Source organism: Cotesia glomerata, linkage group LG2, assembly GCF_020080835.1.
Source record: "Cotesia glomerata isolate CgM1 linkage group LG2, MPM_Cglom_v2.3, whole genome shotgun sequence".
In the NCBI taxonomy this organism is placed as follows: domain Eukaryota; kingdom Metazoa; phylum Arthropoda; class Insecta; order Hymenoptera; family Braconidae; genus Cotesia; species Cotesia glomerata.
The window spans coordinates 7,845,990-7,865,640 of record NC_058159.1 but is presented as its reverse complement, the minus strand read 5'-3'; the positions used below and the strand labels follow the sequence as shown (position 1 = coordinate 7,865,640).

Genomic DNA, 19,651 nt, shown 5'->3' with positions numbered 1-19,651 from the left:
GAAAATATTTTACGTTCAGGCGTCCTCTGTTGGACTTCATGGATATTTCATAACATTTGTGGATAATTTATCATATTAATAGAATTTTAAATGAATTTCAAGAATAATTTACAACAAGTTGAAAAAATATATGTTGAAGTCATCAAAATCAACTTATGTATTATTATTTTTACTAATAACAAATAACAAAAAACATATGGTGTTTATCATTTTTATTAGTAAATACTTTTTGATTTGTGTTGAAATCTAAATCTATCTTTTATTTATGATTTTGTTAATTTTTAATTAATTTTATCGGAAATTTTGTCTAAATCAGAAAATTCAGAATAATTTAAATTTATTTATCAGCCTTCTTTTATACTAATAAAGATCAAACTAAGTTTATCCTATACGGGTTTATAGCATGAAAGATGAGTATTTTTTTCAACAGTTCATTAACTATAGTTAATAAATTATAATTCATTTTCAACTCAACTTTCAACATATTTTCTATACCTCTAATATTTTCACTGTAATTCTAGGGGAAGGACGGGCAAAACGGATATGTTAATTTGAAAATGAAATAACAAATATATATTACAATCATATCCATTCTTAACTTTGGCTAATAATTTTTTGGGTAATTGAAGTTTATAATTAAAGTAAAATAAAAATAATAACAAAGAAATTCTTCTTCGAAATTAAAAAAAAAAAAAAGTCAACATTATCCGTTTTGCCCTACCAGGGCGGGCAAAATGAATACTCAGGTCGCGTAAAACGAATACTGATTGGAAAATACATTTCAATCAAAACAATCGTCGCAAAAATATCAACCGCGTCCTGAATATGAAGAAAAAAAATCAAATCTGCATCGTCCTTAACAACATTAAACTAAGTATTGTATACTTACGATTTAAAATTTTATTTTTTTTCCTAAATTTCAATATTTATAAAAAAAAATTCCCACAAGTATGCAAAACCAATGCTTTATCGATAACGGTAAGTGTAGTTACATAATAGATTGATAGATTGCTGTCTAAAATGTTTCTATCGACCGACCAGCGATTTAAAACGATTATTCATTTTACCCGCCCTCTCCGTCTTGCCCGTCCGTCCCCTACAAATTCGGATCTATTATTAAGGATTTGAGTTTTTTATTAGACGAAAATTTTAATTTCAAAATTACGGCAAAATTATTTATTATCACGGAAAATTATTATGAGATATATTTTTTTTTTTTTTAATTAAATTTTAAGCAATTTTTTTTCCAGAACTTTTTTTATACAATTAATAATTTCACCGTAATTTCAAAATCAAGATTTTCATAATTATCAAAAATTTTAATCAATAATTACGATTATTATTTTGAATTTACAGAAGGAATATAAATTTATTTAAGCTATTTTTATCTATAAAATGAAAAAAAATGAGTCAGTTTTGACACCTTATGAGGTGTCTCAGATAGCTTAATTGGTAGAGCGTTGGGCGCGCAACTAAACAATCCGGGTTCGAGTCCCGGTCTGAATTGTCAGAAGTATTATTTTTATTATATTGTTTGTGACAGTAGCGTGAATTTTCTGTGATTTGACAGTATATTGAGCGTACAGTGTCGGTCATAATGTCGTAGATTCACTTGCGTACATTCATCTTTTCTGCACTCACAGTCGGTACATCAACCGTTTTAAAACAGACGTTTATTACTCACTTCTCTATTACTTAGAGGTGCATAACTAATGTTTGCATCGTGAAATTACCGCATATATTTGATAAATTTATAGTAGACGTCTTTCACAATGGTATCCGATGCTGACTGAAAAATCGCTCAATAAAAACAAATCTTATACGGTGAAACGACCGTGAATTAACCGTGCTTTCACCGCGTTGCCGAAACCGCCAGGGAATGTTTGAAATGTGCAAAACTGCTAAATTAAGTTAGTCAGCCATTTTAAATTATCGAAAAACATTCGATCAACTGAACTACTCCAGTAATAAATCCAAATTACATTGGACAAGTATTGTACGCGACTTTTAAGGTCTCAAAACTCTAACTTTTGAAAAATTTAATACACCAAAAAGTTTGTTTGTTTAAAACTTTATATCATCACAAAGGAAAATAAGGAGTCACATGTACATGTCTTACAATGAAGGGAATAAAAATCAAGCCAAAGTTATAAAACCGTATTGAATTACAATGCATAGATAGTCTATGACATGAACTATAAAAACATGAAATTCAAAGTTAAATTGAGTGAGACACAAATTTAATTTAATTTACTTCTTGTCCTTCAACTTTGACGGAAATAATTTCATTCTTTTTCATCAAGATTACAATATTTAATTCAAGGCTTTCGTAAAGAAGTGATCAAAAAATATATTCACGATCCCGGGAATATTCATCGCGGAAAAGATTCAAAGAAAGGGTTGAAAATCTACTTCTTGGTAAGAATATATACAATGAACAAGACAAAAATCTTAGTTGTGAGTGTATACATTTTGTAATTCAAATATGTCGCGACTAAGGTTAATCTTGAACTTAGCTCAAGGGAAAAATTAAGACACTGGACTAAAATGAACCAGAAAAGAACCAACCAGCCGTCTAGTCATACTTTTTATTTCTTGGTCATTTAAAATTCCGTGCTCGATTCAAGAAGCCGGGTCACGTCCGTGGCGTTTGGTATACTCTAATCTTCGCCAAAGAAAAACTAATTTCCCTCATTTTAATTACATTTACAGTGAGTCAATCATCAAACCAAGAACATCTCTCGAATATTTATAACTTTGTTTTCTAATTCTATCAAATGTAAAAAAAACTTCTTTCATTTAATAAAAACATAACAGATTTCATCATCGATGATACAATTTTTTTCGATCAAACAATAAAGATTTTGAATTTTATAAATTTTGTATTGATTTTGAAGATTAATCAAGATCAAACAAATAATTTAATTATGTGTTGACAACAAGAGTGCAACAGGGGTATGCACATTCACATAATTAACAGTTCTTTACCAAATGAAACAATACTCGTAACACGTAACACGTAGCTCCCTTTGCAATGAAAACAAAAGCATTCTCGCCGAATAGACAAAATAAATCAAGCGTAGGTATAGGGTGCACACTGCTGATGATAGCGAGACGCGATAAACGATTGAATACACAGTACAAATACCTAACTAATGAATTTTAACTGAAATGTGAATAGAAGTAAACAATCGGAAACGAACTCCACAGACAACTAAAAAGATTTCTTCTAGTTACCAGCAATATATTTTGTTGAATTCATTGCTTTATACAAATTGCGTTCACCGTCAATCATGGAGATCAATAGTAAAATTTTCTGAAATAGCCATATATGGCCTTTCTTGATCATATTCGTGCTTATCAGGCTTTATACTTTAGTCCCTCGGCTGAAGAGGCAAGCCCGTATGCACTTTTAGGTCCCCGGGTTCTGATTAATGGTATTTACGTATTCTACATATTTACGTATTTTTTGCCGATGATCACGAAAAATTAGGTTATTTTGTTCGCCGATGGTAAATTTAATTGTTAATAACAATTTAATTGTTTAAAACGATAAAACTCAAGAACGACTAATTTAACGGGAAAGTTTATTTGAAAATGATAAGGACATTTTTTGTTGGTTTTTTAATTTTAAAACTTTTTTTTCAAATAAACTTCCCCGTCAAATTAGTCGTTCTTGAGTTTTATCGTTTTAAACAATTAATAAATTGTTATTAACAATTAAATTTATCATCGGCGAGCAAAATAAGCTAGTTTTTCGTGATCATCGGCAAAAAATACGTAAATATGTAGAATACGTAAATACCATTAATCAGAACCCGGGGACCTAAAAGTGCATACGGGCTTCCCTCTTCAGCCGAGGGACTACTTAGTAAAAATGAAAAAATAACACAACAAAAAATTAACTTGATTTGAGAGAAAAACTCTTGAGCCAAAAAAACTATTTATCAATTTTTTCTCTTCAATCAAGTTAGTTTTTTCTGCTCTCTAGCCAAAAAGTGGCAACTCATACTCATACTCAAAAATCACACGCATACGTTTCTAAAGCAGTTGGGCGACTTTTCTAGAAAGCCAGCTTCCTCTTGCGATCTGCAACCGAGTCCTGTCACACTTTCCTGACAATCTCATCAGACGAAAAGCAACCGAACCCGCAAATCTCTTAAATATTCACACAAAATCCACTTAATATACTAACCTTCCTCTGACCAACGCGTGGCTTCACGTTGTGCGCCAATTTGTAACGTATAGATTTTTTACAAGACAGATTAGAATCAATTTCAATGCGTGTTGGAACATTCGACACAGTTTCTTAATTACAAAGAAAAGTACAAAAAATCTATTCGACCAGAAATTCAAAAGTTATTTTGAAAAAATACTCATAAGAAATATCTTGAAATTTATGACTCACAATATCTTTCAAACAAACCAGCTGGTTTGAGTGCGGCTTGCATCATTCAACAAATTTTTTGAACCCGAAAAATTATTTGATTAATTAAAAACTCGATCTGACAGTAAAATTCGATTTTATGCAAAAAAAAAATTTGTAACTTCCCGCTAAGAAAATTGAAAATTTTCAAAAATCGGGAAGTTATTGGTTTTACCCCGTTTTTTCGAAAATCGAGTTTTCATCAGATCTCGACGTTTCGAGGTCCTAGGAAACTTTTCTGACTATTTTCACGATGATGTCCGTACATCTGTGTGTGTCTGTGTGTGTGTGTGTGTGTGTGTGTGTGTGTGTGTGTGTGTGTGTGTGTGTGTGTGTGTGTGTGTGTGTGTGTGTGTGTGTGTGTGTGTGTGTGTGTGTGTGTGTTTGTAAACCTCTCATAACTTTTGAACGGCTTGACCGATTTCATCGCGGTTGGTGTCATTTGAAAGGGCTTCGCCAAACTTAGATTTCCTGTAAGTTGGAACCGATTCGGACCAGTAGATTTCGAGAAATTACAAAAAAAGTGACAAAAAAAGTTGTTTTTTTTTTTTTATTTTTTTTAAATATCTCCGAATTGGCTGAACCGATCAACTTCAAAAACTAATCAGCTCTTAACCTTGAAAACTCGCATCGATCGCCACATAGAGCGTCAAAATCGGTTGATGCGTTCGTGAAATATCGTTGTCGAAAAAAATCGAAAAAAAATGTTTTTTTGTAATAACTCCGAAATTTTTTATTAGATCAATTTTTTTGTTCAAAATTTTTTATAGAACTCAAAAAACCACATCGATCGCCACCTACCGCGTGGAAATCGGTTGATTTACTAAAAAGTTACAGCTGTTTGAAAATTAGAAAAATCGTGTTTCATCGAATTTTGATAAGACTTTTGAGCTCAAAGAGCTCAAAAGCATAGCAAAGCTATCTCTTTGAGCTCGGAAAGCTCAAAATAACATAAATTGTATTTTTGAGCTCAAAGAGCTCAAAAACGTCATAAGTGCAATTTCAAGCGCCTAGGTATGGAATTAGCAGGAAGTTGCAGGGATGGCCTTCGGGGTCAACCGTTTTTCTAATTTTTTTAAAATTTTTCTATTGTTCATGACTTATGATATATTTTTTATTTTCAAATTTAATGCATTTTTATTTCGTGAAAGCTTGTTAATTAGTGATTCATAAAGCCGCAATAACGATTTATGGATGTGAATAAAGTAATATGTAACATTAAAATATTATTGGACTGTTGGTAACATAACGTGATACGGTGATTAAATGACAGTAATTAAAGGACCAAATGTCAGTACCAACTCCGTGCAAATAACATATAGCCCAAGCGTGAACATTGTGTTAATTTCTCCATCAAAAATTATTATTTTTTTTTTCAACTTTTTATAATTTTAATGTGGCCCCTTTATGAAATTTCAAGATAAAAAATTTGAAAATGCACACCTCAGCACTTAAATTAATGTGCATTCTTTCAAGACAAAAATTTTTAATAAGTAGGATAAAAAATAAATCATTATCAACTCAATGTGTAAGATTTCTTAAGAATTTTATATAAAAATAAAAATGAACGTATGAGATCAACAGATCACTCGCAAAAAGGAGAAAAATTTTATCTGGTCGGTGTTCATGCAAAGCTGGCTTAGGTGAGAAATGTAAATCGTACTAGCCACTCTGATATATTGCCACAAAGATGTGATTTTCAAGCCTTTAAAGTCGATAGGTAATTCATCGTGACTTATAGTTATTTTATGAAAAATTTATTTACGTAAAATATCAATATATTTTTGACTGGGGGCATGGGAGACTACACTGAAAAAAATTTTAGTATAAAAATTACACCTTCAAATTAAATTAAAATAAAATAAAGATAAAAAAAATGTTATTTCTTTTTTCCTTTTTTTTTTTTATTTGTTTAAAGTCGCATAAACTACTAAGGTCATGAGCGACTACGGTAGGGAGTAAACTTTTGTGGTTGGACTCGTTTTATTTTTTTTTTTTTGGGCTGAGCAGAATAATACACCTAATTATTGAAAATATTCATTCACTCGAATCTGGTCCAATGCTTTGATAAGCATTTAATTTTATTTTTGTTCATGTGGACGAAAAAATTCCTAAGAAAATAGGGAAGATTGGTTTTACCAATTTTTACGCGATCGGTCAATTTTTTGAATTTTTGCAATTTATAGTGTGATAAGGATTGATTTTATAAATTCTGCAAAATTGCAAAAATTCGAAAAATTGACCTACTATGACAAGCTTTTTAAGTAGATTTCTTTAGAAATATATCTATTGTAGCCTCCCGACTAGAAATTGTAGTGAGGAATGCCGAAGAATTAGTGAGGGGCAAGTTTGGCTTGCCTAACTTAGGCAAGCCTAATTTGCGCCTTCTTCAATCCACGTTAGGCAAAACGAAGATTGGCATGCCAAATTTGCATGTAATTTGGGACATCTATGGCAAGCCGAACTTCGGCGAACCTTTGGAATGCCTGACTAGCTGGAAGTAACGATAACCAAAGATTTGCCGAAGTTTGGCTTGCCATAAATGTCCCTAATTAACTTTAAGTTTGGTAAACCGAACTTTCGTAAGCCTCTGGATTTTATAATTTCCTGCAAGTTAGGTATTCCAAACATTCGCCAAACTTCGTCTTACCATAGATGGCCCCAATTACTTTCAAGTTTGGCAAACCGAACTTCCGTAGACCTTTGGATTTTATAATTTCCTGCAAGTTAGGCATTCCAAACATTCGCCAAACTTCGTCTCACCATAGATGGCCCCAATTACTTTTAAGTTTGGCAAACCGAACTCCCGTAGACCTTTGGATTTTATAATTTCCTGCAAGTTAGGCATTCCAAACGTTTGACGAACTTCGGCGTTTCTTGCCAAAGTACTCTAAAACGGAGTGGGAGAAGATATTTCAAATATAAATAATGCTGTGAAGCGGGAAAGAATAGGAGTTACGGTAATTATTACGTGAAGCGTTCCACATTCACGTAACAGGATATTGGTAGGAAAGGATTGAGAAAAGAATGTGGAGAGGATCATCTTAATGTGAGTTTATAGAATATGCGAGAAAAAATTATTAGATAGCTCGGACTGGGATTCGAACCCAAAACCTTCCGAAGACATATCGGCTACTCTACTATTTGGCTTTAAGTCTTTCCAAGGTTAAGCGTTTTAGTTATATACATATAAAAGTGTGTATTTATGAGAGTATTTGTGTATTGTACAAATAAACATGGTGTCTCATGTACCCATAAAAAAAATCTCTTCATAAAAAACATCTCTTCACATTAAAAAACGCTCCAAAAAACAAAAAAAAATTACAGAAAAAATAAAATTAAATAATAAAAATAATATTAAATAAAAGCAACAAAGAATTTGTTTTTTTTTTTTATTCATGAAATATTTAAAAAATTTAGTCCTAAATTTAATATTTATACTTAAAATAGTAAAAGAAGATAAAAAAATAAGCATTTTTTATTTATAATTTTCGCTTGATAATAAAAAAGCTAAAAATCAAGAAAGAATTAGATTTGGATTCTTCGTTGCGAATTTGGTTTCTAAACTGCAACCTAATCAGAAAGCCAAGTTAGGCTGAGCCTCGCAACTGCGTTACATCCCAAACTTCGGCCTGGTTTGGATGCCTCACATACTGCAAGTTTGGAATTCGGCATACCTTACTTGCGCCAAATCACTGCCTCACTGAAATTTCTAGTCGGGCCGTGTCATGTCATAATTTTAAGAAAATTTTGTTGTAATATATTTCATTCCATAGAGTAATGTCAAAAAATGGTATTTGCTCAAAAGTTTATGTATGTATTTATGTATGTATATATTTATGAATATATACATATGATATAACGCGCGATGTCAGCAAGATTGCGTCCACAGTACTCAACCGATCTTTATGAAATTTAACGGGCTCATTCCGTAGATCAATACTTAGATCGAGTTCGAAGATGAACAGAATCGGCTGGTTAGTTTACGAGTTCTGGGTATTCGAAAATTTTTTTTATTTAAAAAAAATTTTGAATTTCGTATATTTTATAAAAATAATATTTAAGAAGTAAAAGATAGATGAAATCTATTAAACATCTCAAACTTCATTTAATTACCTTTGATTTAAGCTATTATTCGTCTAGTTTCGATGATTTTTTCAATTAATTCCGTAATTTTGAAAATTTGAAAAAATTTTTCATTGAACGTATTTCGGCTCTTTTTCTTTAAATAACTTTTAAGCCGTAAAAGTTAGCTCAAATCTATTAAATTTATTTCGAAGTTTACATGATTATCTTCAATTAAAGCTGTTATTCGTCAACTTTTGATACTATTTTCAATTTATTTCGTAATTGGGAAAATTAAAAAAAAATCAAGAATAAATCAATTTTTAGCTTTTATCATCAAATGACTTATTCATCTGTTACAAATTCTATTTTTTAAGTAGATGCCTTTGAATATCTATTTGTTATAGTCGGTCTTATATCGTTATTTGCAAAAATATAATAAAAAATAAATTTTAGCACATTATTCCCTTAAAATAACGTGTTTTATTCCATATACAAACAAGAAATCTACCTATCCATGTCGAGTGTGTATGAGTCAGTTTTTGCGACGTTAGATAAGGTCTCATTCATAATTCTATTTATAGCTTCCATGCACATGAAGAGTTATTAAATTTTTCAACCCGTTCACTAAATAATTTCAGAATCATTTTTTAGTTATGGTCATTATATTTAAATCGGCACAAGAAATTAAAAATAAATTTTCATTACACACTCCTTAAGTTTTGCAAAACAAAAAAGCATTTAAATTGAACTATACTTTTTTGAAATTACTTATACGATTCAATTATTCTTCCAAGTATAATAATTTTTTTTTTATGTAAGCAAGCACAATTGTGGTAAATGTGCAATTTTACATTTATGATTATTTGAGTGCCCGATGCTTAAAATTATCATGTAACATAAATAATAAACTTTAAACAAGAATATTGCTTGCTTCATGAATCAAAATAAAATAACTACGATTTTTATTGATCATAAACTTTTTATTACTATTGTTAAAGATTATACACGTGGCTACATAATGAAAATAAAAAATAAAAACATTTAATTAAGTCACAATAAAAATCGAAAGACATTTTACTTCAAATCAAAATAAAATTAATTTTGAAATCCCTAATTACAATTCTCATTTTTATGTAAACGAGTGTAACGTTCTGGATTTTCCAGTACAAGATTTTAATGTTTTTAAATTCCAGGTTGACCTCATTAGGGTGTCGATAGACCTCAGGTGGACCTGTTGCTTAGCTCTCTCTTAAATTTTAAGGATTTTATAAGGTTTAAGTAAATCAAGAATATCAATTCCGATTAATGAAATATATTTTAAGAAAAACTTTAACAAATAGATAGTCAATCTATCTCCGGACATAAGTCCGGGGCCGAAGATGTTCATCGGCTGACTTGCTCAGGCTGACTGCTCTAGATTCACATTCAGAGTACAAAAGAATTATAATAATTAATAAAATTGACAACATTGCATCTCAAGTTACCCTGGCGAAGTCGTCGGAGTCCAGCTCTCACGATATTTAGGCTGGAGCCTAAATTTCATACTATGGAGTGTTCTCCGGGTCCATCTTTACACCAAAACTTTTTACAATGCATTGTTTCATCAAACATGCGGGTCGTCAAAGAATTAGACTATTCTACTGACAAATATTGCAATCAAAGGGGAAATGTCCGACGTTTAAATTTTATAGCTGTAAGAGAATGAAAAACCTTTAGTTTTTCGAATAAAAAGTTTATAAATTTGATGATCTATGAGAATATTATGTATCGATTTAAGATTTAATGTTACACTTATAGAAAATAAATATCATCGGCTTTGTAAAATATTCACTCTAAAGACATAAACAGTCAGAAACGCGAACAAGCTTACTATACCGCAGGCTCTTGATGTAGAGACACTTCTGGAAAGTGGCTGTCCTTGCCAGCACCTAGTGTGATTTACAGATCCAGAGGTATGAAGTCTAAGCATAGTAATATCTCTCTTTCTTCTACCCTTGGGGTTACACCCTCGGGACCACCTTGAGTGAAATACGTAGGCTCTACACACAAAACTCTACATCCACTTTACCTTATTTTTTTACATCTTTTTCGATTCTAATACTAAGTCTAAATTAATATTCAGCGAAGAAAGGATTACATTTAAAATTCATGATAAAATAAACAAATATTCCTATTTCTTTTCTTTGCACTTTATATAGAAACTTGATCAACCACTAGAATATTTTGTTTAGAGAAAATATTTTGAAAATTTTTTATGAATTTTAAATGAAAATTAGAATTTAAGAAAATTATCAAGTTTTTTAAATGAAAATAGAATTATTCCATTTTTCTCACCGTGTCTTTAAATTATGAGGGATATTATAAAATTCCTAAGGACCATTTTTATAGAGAATCAAATTATCAATAAAAAATATTTTTTTTAACTTTTTCTTATTTTCAATACTTCACTCATAATTTCAAATTGAAATTCTTATAAAAGAATTTATAAACTACTAATGATTTGATTTATTTGAATTTATTAACAGTAAACAAATAATGTATCAACTTTTAATAAATAATTATTAAGGAGGTTCCACGGCACGAAAAAGACACCAATAGGTTATGGCTATTGGTTTATTTTTTACGCACTAGTGCTGCCTCTCTTTACAGACTATCGCTCAATTACTTCCACTCACGTAAAATATCGGAAGTCGCTAACTTCAAACATTTTTTATAAAAAAATGAATACCGCTCGTTTATGTTATTTTTGATAAAAAATACTTGTTATAACTTCAATTAAATATTCTCAGTTTTTCAAATAAATTCTAAAAAAAGTTTGGTTGTTATTCAATAAAATGTTCACTCTAGCAACGGTCAGGATAGGGAATGCATGTTAGATGTACGATTTTTAATTGCTAATATTTCGAAAAGTAGCACCGCAAGGACTATTAAAAAAAATTATTCGTACACTTAAAAGTACGCATATTCAAAAATTAAAGAATATTGTAAGAAAAGTGATTTTTCATGGAACCTCCTTAAATCGCTTGAAGTTAACAAACTACTTACTAAGATTTAAAAAATCTTATCAAATATCAACAAATTATTCTGTTAGTGCAATATGAAATGGTGATGTCATTAAAGTAACTGGTACCTACAGATCACATGATGTCAACAAAGAATCTTATATTGAGGCGATTAAACAATATATCGAAGGCAACAAATCATCTGTTAATCATGTTTTGGCGGGTGATTTTAACATTAATATATTAAGTGATGAAGATGTATCCAACGATTTTTTGTCCAATTTTTTGAATAGCGGTTATATTCCCTATTTTAACAATATAACTAGACCTAGTCTTTCCGTAGATGGTGGTTCCTGTATACACAATTTCTTTATCAAATCTAATTTAAATAATATAAACTCGTTCACGTATACTAGTGCTTTTACAGACCACTACACATTATTTGTTTCAATTAGAATAGACAAAAGAGTAAATAAACCATTATTTTTACCTTGTATTAATTATGATAAACTAAGTAATCTAAGTGATCAGATAAAATGGAACCTGTTGACACTAGAAAATAATCCGGATGTTGCAATAAATAAATTAATTTTAATTATACAAGATCTTGTAAAAGAGTCGTATAGTGTTCCAAATAAGAAAACTAGAACTAAATTTAGTCCTAGGAAGGACTGGATCACAACGGGCATAATAACCGCGTGTAAAAGGAAAGAAATACTTTATCTAACTTGGAAAATGAATGAATATAGTATAATTCTTAAAGTATAGTATAATAACTATTGTAAAGTTTTGAATAGAGTTATCAAACTTGCAAAACAAAATTACTTAAAAAATCAAGTGAATAATTATAAAAATGACAGTACAAAACTATGGAACTTTATTAAACGTAAATTAGGAAAAAATAGTGATAAAAAAGATAATATTGAATTCATTTTAAGTGATGATTACAAAATAATTGATAAGAGAGAGATCTCTGATCATTTTGTCGATTGTTTTAGTGATATTGGATATAAACTAGCCTCAGATATTGACAAAAATATCAAATATGAAAAAAAAACTTTTGAGCCTAATCAATTCAGTATTTTTCTCAAACCTACTTCGATTGAGGAAATTGGGAAAACTATTAAGGAATTGAAATTAAAATCTGGGGGAATAGATGGTATAAATAGCAAAGTATTAAAATGTGTATCAAATAAAATTAGTATACCTCTGGAACATATTTTTAATGTATGTATGAATGAAGGCATATGTCCTAAAGCTTTAAAAATTGCTGAAATAATACCTTTGCATAAAGCAGGTGACAAAGTTTTAGTTTCTAACTATAGACCAATTTCTATTATATCTAATATTGCTAAAGTAATGGAAAAAATTGTATATTCGAGATTGGTAGACTTTGTAAACAAACACAAGTTAATTTCGGATAGACAGTATGGTTTTGTAAACAACCGTGGTACAAAAGAGGCTATCTCTTTTGTTACTGAATATATATACAATAATTTAGACATAAGTTGCCCAACTGTGATAGCTTTTCTCGACCTGGCAAAGGCATTTAATACTGTTAACCATGCAATTTTACTAGTCAAACTTGAAGCATATGGAATTAGAGGTGTTGTACTGGATCTGCTGAGAAATTACCTAAATGACAGAACTCAAACTGTAAAAGTGAATAACATATCAAGTAAGAAAAGATATGTAAAAGTGGGTGTCCCTCAGGGCACGATTTTAGGACCACTTTTATTTATTCTTTATATTAATGACATTCAAAGTGGTTCCATGCAACTCACTAGTCTCATATGCTGACGATACTGCTGTCTTATGCTCTGCTAAATGTTGGTCGGATGTTCAGTCTTTAATTACTACTTGGCTGAATGATATCAACTTGTGGATGTGTGCCAATCAATTATCTCTAAATATAGATAAGAGCTCGTTTATTACTTTTGGATGTTATGTTGATAGTGTCCCAACTGAATTTAAATTATATCTAGTCAATAAGAAGCTAAAAAGAGTTCAATCCTACAAATATCTGGGATTGATCATTGATAGTAGACTAAAATGGGACTATCATACCAAAGATTTATTAACTAAGTTAAAATTTTTTACATATGTTTTCTATAAACTTAGTTTATTTATGAATAGAAGGACTTTAAAAATAATTTACCATGCAATGATTGAAAGTATTATTAACTACGGATTAATTGCCTGGGGTGGTGCTTATAGTACCACTAGAAATTCTATAGTATCAACTCAAAATAGACTGATTCAAAAAATTATTATAGATGAAAATTGTAATGTTCTAAATATACAAAAAACTTTCATTGTGAACTCACTCATCTTCTATTTCAATGATTGCAGGCACAAACTTTTAAATACTTTTTTCAATACTAGAAATAAGTCAATCTCACTTCCTAAAATTAATAAAAACATCACAAGTCAAAGTGCAAAATACACGGCCTTTAAATATTTTAATTTATTACCGAACAAATTGAAATATTTTGCCGGAACAACCAAATTACTGAAAATAAGTCTAATTCGATGGATAAAGCAATGTGACATGATTTTTCTCTAAACTACTGTTATAAATTAATTATATACGTAAACTAGCTTTCTTGATTTGTATTTTAATTTATACCAGTCCTATGAACAGATGTTATGCATCTCTATAGGACAGATATGTCATTTATTATATTATATTATATATTGATTATCTGTAATATTTTCTGGTTTAATAAATAAATAAATAAATAAATAATAAAAAACTATTTTAATAAAAATTAATAAAAAAAATAAAAAAGAGAGACTATCTTCTTGCATTATCGACAGTCAATATCAAATTGTGCTTGTATAATTCTTTGTTCTGTCGTGTCGCTACTTGAGGGTAAAAACGACAGAACAGTTCCAGAAAGAAAAAATAAAGTATTTAAATATAAATGTGATAAAAAAAGACAGAAACATTTTTTTTTTTTTTTTTTTTTATTTGTTTAAAGTCGCATAAACTACTAAGGTCATGAGCGACTACGGTAGGATGTAAACTTTTGAGATTGGAACTCGTTTCATTTTTTTGGGCTGAGCAGAATAATACACTTAAATATTGAAAATATTCATTGGTGTACGCTGGACTCGAACCCGGTCCAATGCTTTGGTAAGCAAGGGCCGGATCCGATAGGGCTACTGCGCGCCTTTTTGATGATGAATATAACTTCATAGAACTTTTGTTTGTGGTTCAAACTCCTTCCAAGTAATATGGTTCGTATCCTAACTTAATAATTCTAAGTGACATTCTTAGATAAGTACGATCGAACTTTGCATTGACGAAAGTAACATGATTCAAGTATCTGCAAGCATGATTGACCGAAGAAGGACATTAAATTCAACGATATTCTCTAAACTGCAGGAACATCGGAATTTGCATTTATAATGAAGAACTTTGTCTGTAAGACTAAATGACTTTCAGTTTAGCGAAGACAATGAAAGTCGAGAATGACCACCAACGACTCTCGGGTCACGACCAAGTTTATTTCAGGCCATCATTAGACACATTTACGTTGGTAATTCTCGAGAAGTGAATTATTCAGTTTGGGGATCGAAAACTTTACAGGAACCTTCTCAACCAATGGACAAGTTAAATTCATACATATGGATGTACAATGTCCACATACATAGAAGTTTTTAAATAGAATGAAAAACTATACTACTTTTTTAGTTTTTCAACACAAGCATCTCATATCGAACGAAATTTATTTTGATGATTTTATTTTCATTCAGTATATATTAAAAAATGAACCTGAGGATTTTACTTTCGGATGAAAGTGAAAGTTAGTTGAGAAAAAGCAACGACACAGCTGTTCAATTGTCAAAAGCAATCACGGGTTGACTACCGTCGCGTTTTTCATCCCATGATCCAAAGACTCCCTAACCCAGCCGCTTTATTGGCACTTTGTGCCGACGCTGACCAAGTTTGTATCGACCTGAGTGTCATTACGTCGGATTATTGGCAATTCTTTGCTGTTAAATATAAATCAGTTTCTTTGAAATAAAAAATCTAAAAAAGACAAAATTTTTATCTTCTATAAGTTTACCACAAATTTAAAGATTAAATATTATCAAAAATTAATGATAACGTTGATTAAATTATTTATGTATTATCGAAAAATCAACGAAAGTTCAGTAGCAAAAAGTATAAATGCAACTAGGTTTTATATACAAATATTAACACTTATCTGTCGATAAATGACATCAATCACGTGGATTAAGAATTTTTAAAATCATTGTCTCATTTTATCGTGGATTAAAAAGTGATAACACTAAATATGAAGATTGAGGAGACAACAGGTATCAAAATGAATTTTACTTTTTATAATTCGTAGATTGGAGTCAATCTCGAAATTAATCAGTTCATTACTACTTTTAAAAGTTTTGAGGATATCTAATCGGTTTTTTTTTTTATCTTGAAATCTCTATCTGTAATGATTCTGCATTCCTAAATCTTCTCACTTTATATAAATGAAAGCAAGTAATAATTCCCACAGTTTTCCAGATTGTTTTTATTAACACGCACTACAATGATACTGGTTCTATTTCTTTTCAGTGTTGGAAAACTTGCTCATGGTAATGTACAAAATAATTTAAAAAAAATTTTTAAGCTTTTCACACTAAATTTATTCCAGCTGGGGCTCTGCCACAAAATTTTCATGCACGGATTATCAACGGAAGTGATGTTCAAGCGGGTGAAATTCCTTATCAAGTGAGTGTTTTTATGTAAATTATAAATATATTAGAGTTTGTATACAAGATATTTGCTGTACATACTTTTATTTCCCTCAAATTTTATCAGACATTAAATAAGCTTTTGTGAAATTTTTTGCTGAATTATTGACTGCCATTATTGCAACTTTTTAGTTTCACGGTTTTCTGGATTTTTTGGTATAAAAAATCGAAAAATTATCGTTTCAAAACTTTCATTTTTTTCAAATTATTTCATTTCACTGCTCATTTACAATACTTAGAATGAATATTTGTTGAAATAAATTATTGAATAAACAAAATTTTTATGTCAGCAGAAAATTTCTGATAAAACTTATTCAGATAAATCTAGAGACTTTTAGTTTATTACATGTAAAAATAAATAATTCGGAAAAAAAACCTTAAAAATGTCAATTTTTTATTTTTTTTCGCTCAAAAAAAAATTAAATTTTTGAAAATTATGATTTTTAGATTGTCTTATTTTTGCAAACTTTAACCCTTCAGGACTCTCGCAAAACGATTTACTATCATTACTCGCGCGATGAGAAAAACTCTCACGCCTTATGTGGAAGCGCACGCATGCTTATAGTCCCTTTAATTTAAAAAATCTTAAATCCAATAAATTTCTTAAATCAAAAAAAAATTGACTTACTTAAAAATTAATTTTTTGACAGATAGAAAAAAAATCACATAGTCATTCCATTTGAAATTTGAAAGAAAATTTGAGTTATTGATGACCGTGAGAGAAAATCTCATAGCGAGAGTGCTGAAGGGTTAAAAGAAGTCAGTGATTGTTAAAAAAAAAGTCGAAATATTATTTTTATGGATTGAAGTATTATCGACCGCGAAACTCAATAATTACTGTAATTCCTGGATAAAAAAGTTACGGAATTCCTCCGGGATTACGCGAGGAAATTCTGAGAAATTCATATTTTGACACAAATATGAATTCCAGAAGAATTCAAGATGAAGTCATAGAAAATGATCATCGATAGAAAATTAATAAAGTAGTAAAATATAAATTCGTAAAATCATGATATGTTGGTTAATTAATTACAGACTTCTCACACGGAAAAAAAAATATTGTTAAAATGACTATCCAACGTATCCTCAAACGACGTTTCCTTAAAATAACGATCCAGATTTCTGATTTAAGAATTCATCTGTTTGACTTAAAACTATACAGAAAATAGCTCTTGTAAATATATGTAGTTTCGTCAAAACAGGCAATTATTTTGTTAACGTGAGGATCTGTATAGTTGAATTAACTAAATGTAACGCTAAAATAATGATATGGATTGTCATTTTGATGATCCGCTGTATAGCTGAATTGGCTATACAGCGTATATAAAAAAATGACTATACGGCGTATAGTCAGAATAACTATACGTATCCTTATTCTAACGATATTTTTTTCTCCGTGCAAGATTTTTCAAGAAAACCCGGAAGAATCCCGGAGAAAATTTCGCGGAACTTTGCCAGTCTAGCTTCTAGTTTCAATTCCACAAAGATTCTAGAACGATTCCGCAGAATTTTCACCGGGATTCCTCCCGAATTATCCGAGAAATTTTGAGAAGTCTGTAATGAATTAATCAACATATAATGATTTCGCGAATACATATTTCTACTTTATTAATTTTAGAACGCTGATCATTTTCTATGATTACATCCTAAATTTTTGTCAAAATATGAATTCCTGAGGTTTTCTTTGTGGGATAACCGGAGAAATTCCGCAACTTTTTTACACGGGTTATTATTGATAACAAAATAATTATCTGATTTTGATAAGCTCCCGAAACTCTGAATAATAGAAATTTCAGTCTGAAAAAAATTATTACTGTTTTTTGAAAGAATTTTTTCCAATTACATAAATTAGTTGTATACGCTTAACTTTGTGAACCATTATTTTTAATTTAATTAATTTGTGATAAATTGTATCCCAAAAATGTACCAACGAATTAAATAAAAGTAACGTCTCATTCCATTGAATGCTTTATAGGTATCGCTTCAAAAGACTTTCATCGATGGTTTTCACTTTTGTGGTGGATCAGTATTAAATGAAAAATATGTGATTACTGCTGCTCACTGTGTTGAAGGGTAACTAAAAATTTAACATAAATTCAAGAAGCTAATTACTTTACAGAATTGATTCTTTTTTATCATTAATGTTTAACATTACTAGAAAATCGAGCGCGCTTTGCGCGCTTCTATTAAAATTATTATTATCGACAAGTTAATTCATTTAATTAATTTTTACAAATTTTATTCATTAATATTCAACCGTTGCCAAAGTGGTTACCATAGCAACTTTTTAATAAAGGATTAAACTATTATCAAATTTAAATTACAGCAAAACTGCAGAACAAATTAAAGTCGTTGCAGCTACTACAAATTTAGAAAAACCAAACTCAACCCATTTTGTTGCTGAAATTATCATCCATGAGAAATATAATCCTTCAGATTCGTGGAAAAACGACATTGCGTTAATAAAAATAGAAGATCGCTTTGAAGTAAGTGCAGTTTTGAAATTTGTTCCCTTACCAATTCCAAATCAGGATATTCCAGCTGAGTCAGTCGCGGTTATATCTGGCTGGGGTACTTTACAGGTGACTAAAATAACATATAATTTTATTTTTGAATAATTATAATAAATAATAATTATTATTTATCTAATGAATTTATTTTATTACAGGAGGGTGGAATGAAGCCAGTTGTTCTTCAAAAAGCTGAAGTATTTATCGCAAGTCAAAGCTATTGTAAGCAAGTGCATACCGATACAGGAAGTCATATTGATGATAATACTCATATTTGTGCTTATGATCCTGTCCATGAATCTGGTCCTTGCCATGTAAGTTAATCATTTCATAATGAAAATAGATTTTCTTATTTATCTATGTGACAAATCACGTTATATTTGTTAACTCCTCCAATACAGTTAACAAAACTTTGATTTTCAGGGTGATTCTGGCGGACCTTTAATGGTTGGCAACAAACTTGTTGGTCTTGCATCGTGGGTTCGAGGATGTGCTTCGACGATATATCCTTCTGTTTATACCAGAGTTCCTAGTTTTCTTGACTGGATTAAAGCTAACGCTGTTTAATTTAATAGTCTCAATTTTAATAATTTTTTATACTTGTATTAATTATGGATAAATATCAAACTAAGTATAAAAATATTGCATAGTTTTTTGAGACAAATAAATGATCAATTTTTTACATTTTACGTGATATTGTCATCAGAAGTCACCTTATTACGTTTTGGTTAGGGGAGAAAGAGGTCAATTGAGTTAAAAATACTGTGATAATTTTTTTTTAGTTCAATTAATTAAAGAAAAAATAGTATATTGTGTGACTAGGGATGAAACAAAACGATTTCAGACCAGAGTGAAGTTGCCTGCCCGAGCGAAGCGAGGGC

General features: G+C 30.1%; 2 protein-coding genes across 2 annotated transcripts in view; one reads left to right on the top strand and one right to left on the bottom strand.

The window, feature by feature from the left end:
- Positions 1 to 19,651, bottom strand: part of LOC123259718 — a 258,178-nt gene that overhangs the window by 187,968 nt on the left and 50,559 nt on the right. The gene's annotated exons all lie outside the window — the stretch shown is intronic.
- Positions 16,003 to 19,404, top strand: LOC123259720 (trypsin-1-like). The gene is made up of 6 exons (XM_044720380.1): positions 16,003 to 16,101; positions 16,161 to 16,237; positions 18,236 to 18,333; positions 18,587 to 18,842; positions 18,929 to 19,084; positions 19,194 to 19,404. The coding sequence occupies exons 1-6, from the start codon at positions 16,056 to 16,058 to the stop codon at positions 19,335 to 19,337; spliced, it is 777 nt and encodes a 258-aa protein (XP_044576315.1). The 5' UTR covers positions 16,003 to 16,055; the 3' UTR covers positions 19,338 to 19,404.

Excerpts from the sequence above, each read along its gene's own strand:
- LOC123259720 (XM_044720380.1), top strand. The coding sequence starts at position 16,056 with ATGATACTGGTTCTATTTCTTTTCAGTGTTGGAAAACTTGCTCATG. Across the intron at positions 16,102-16,160 it reads TGTTGGAAAACTTGCTCATG|CTGGGGCTCTGCCACAAAAT; the intron begins GTAATGTACAAA and ends AATTTATTCCAG. Across the intron at positions 18,843-18,928 it reads CTGGCTGGGGTACTTTACAG|GAGGGTGGAATGAAGCCAGT; the intron begins GTGACTAAAATA and ends ATTTTATTACAG.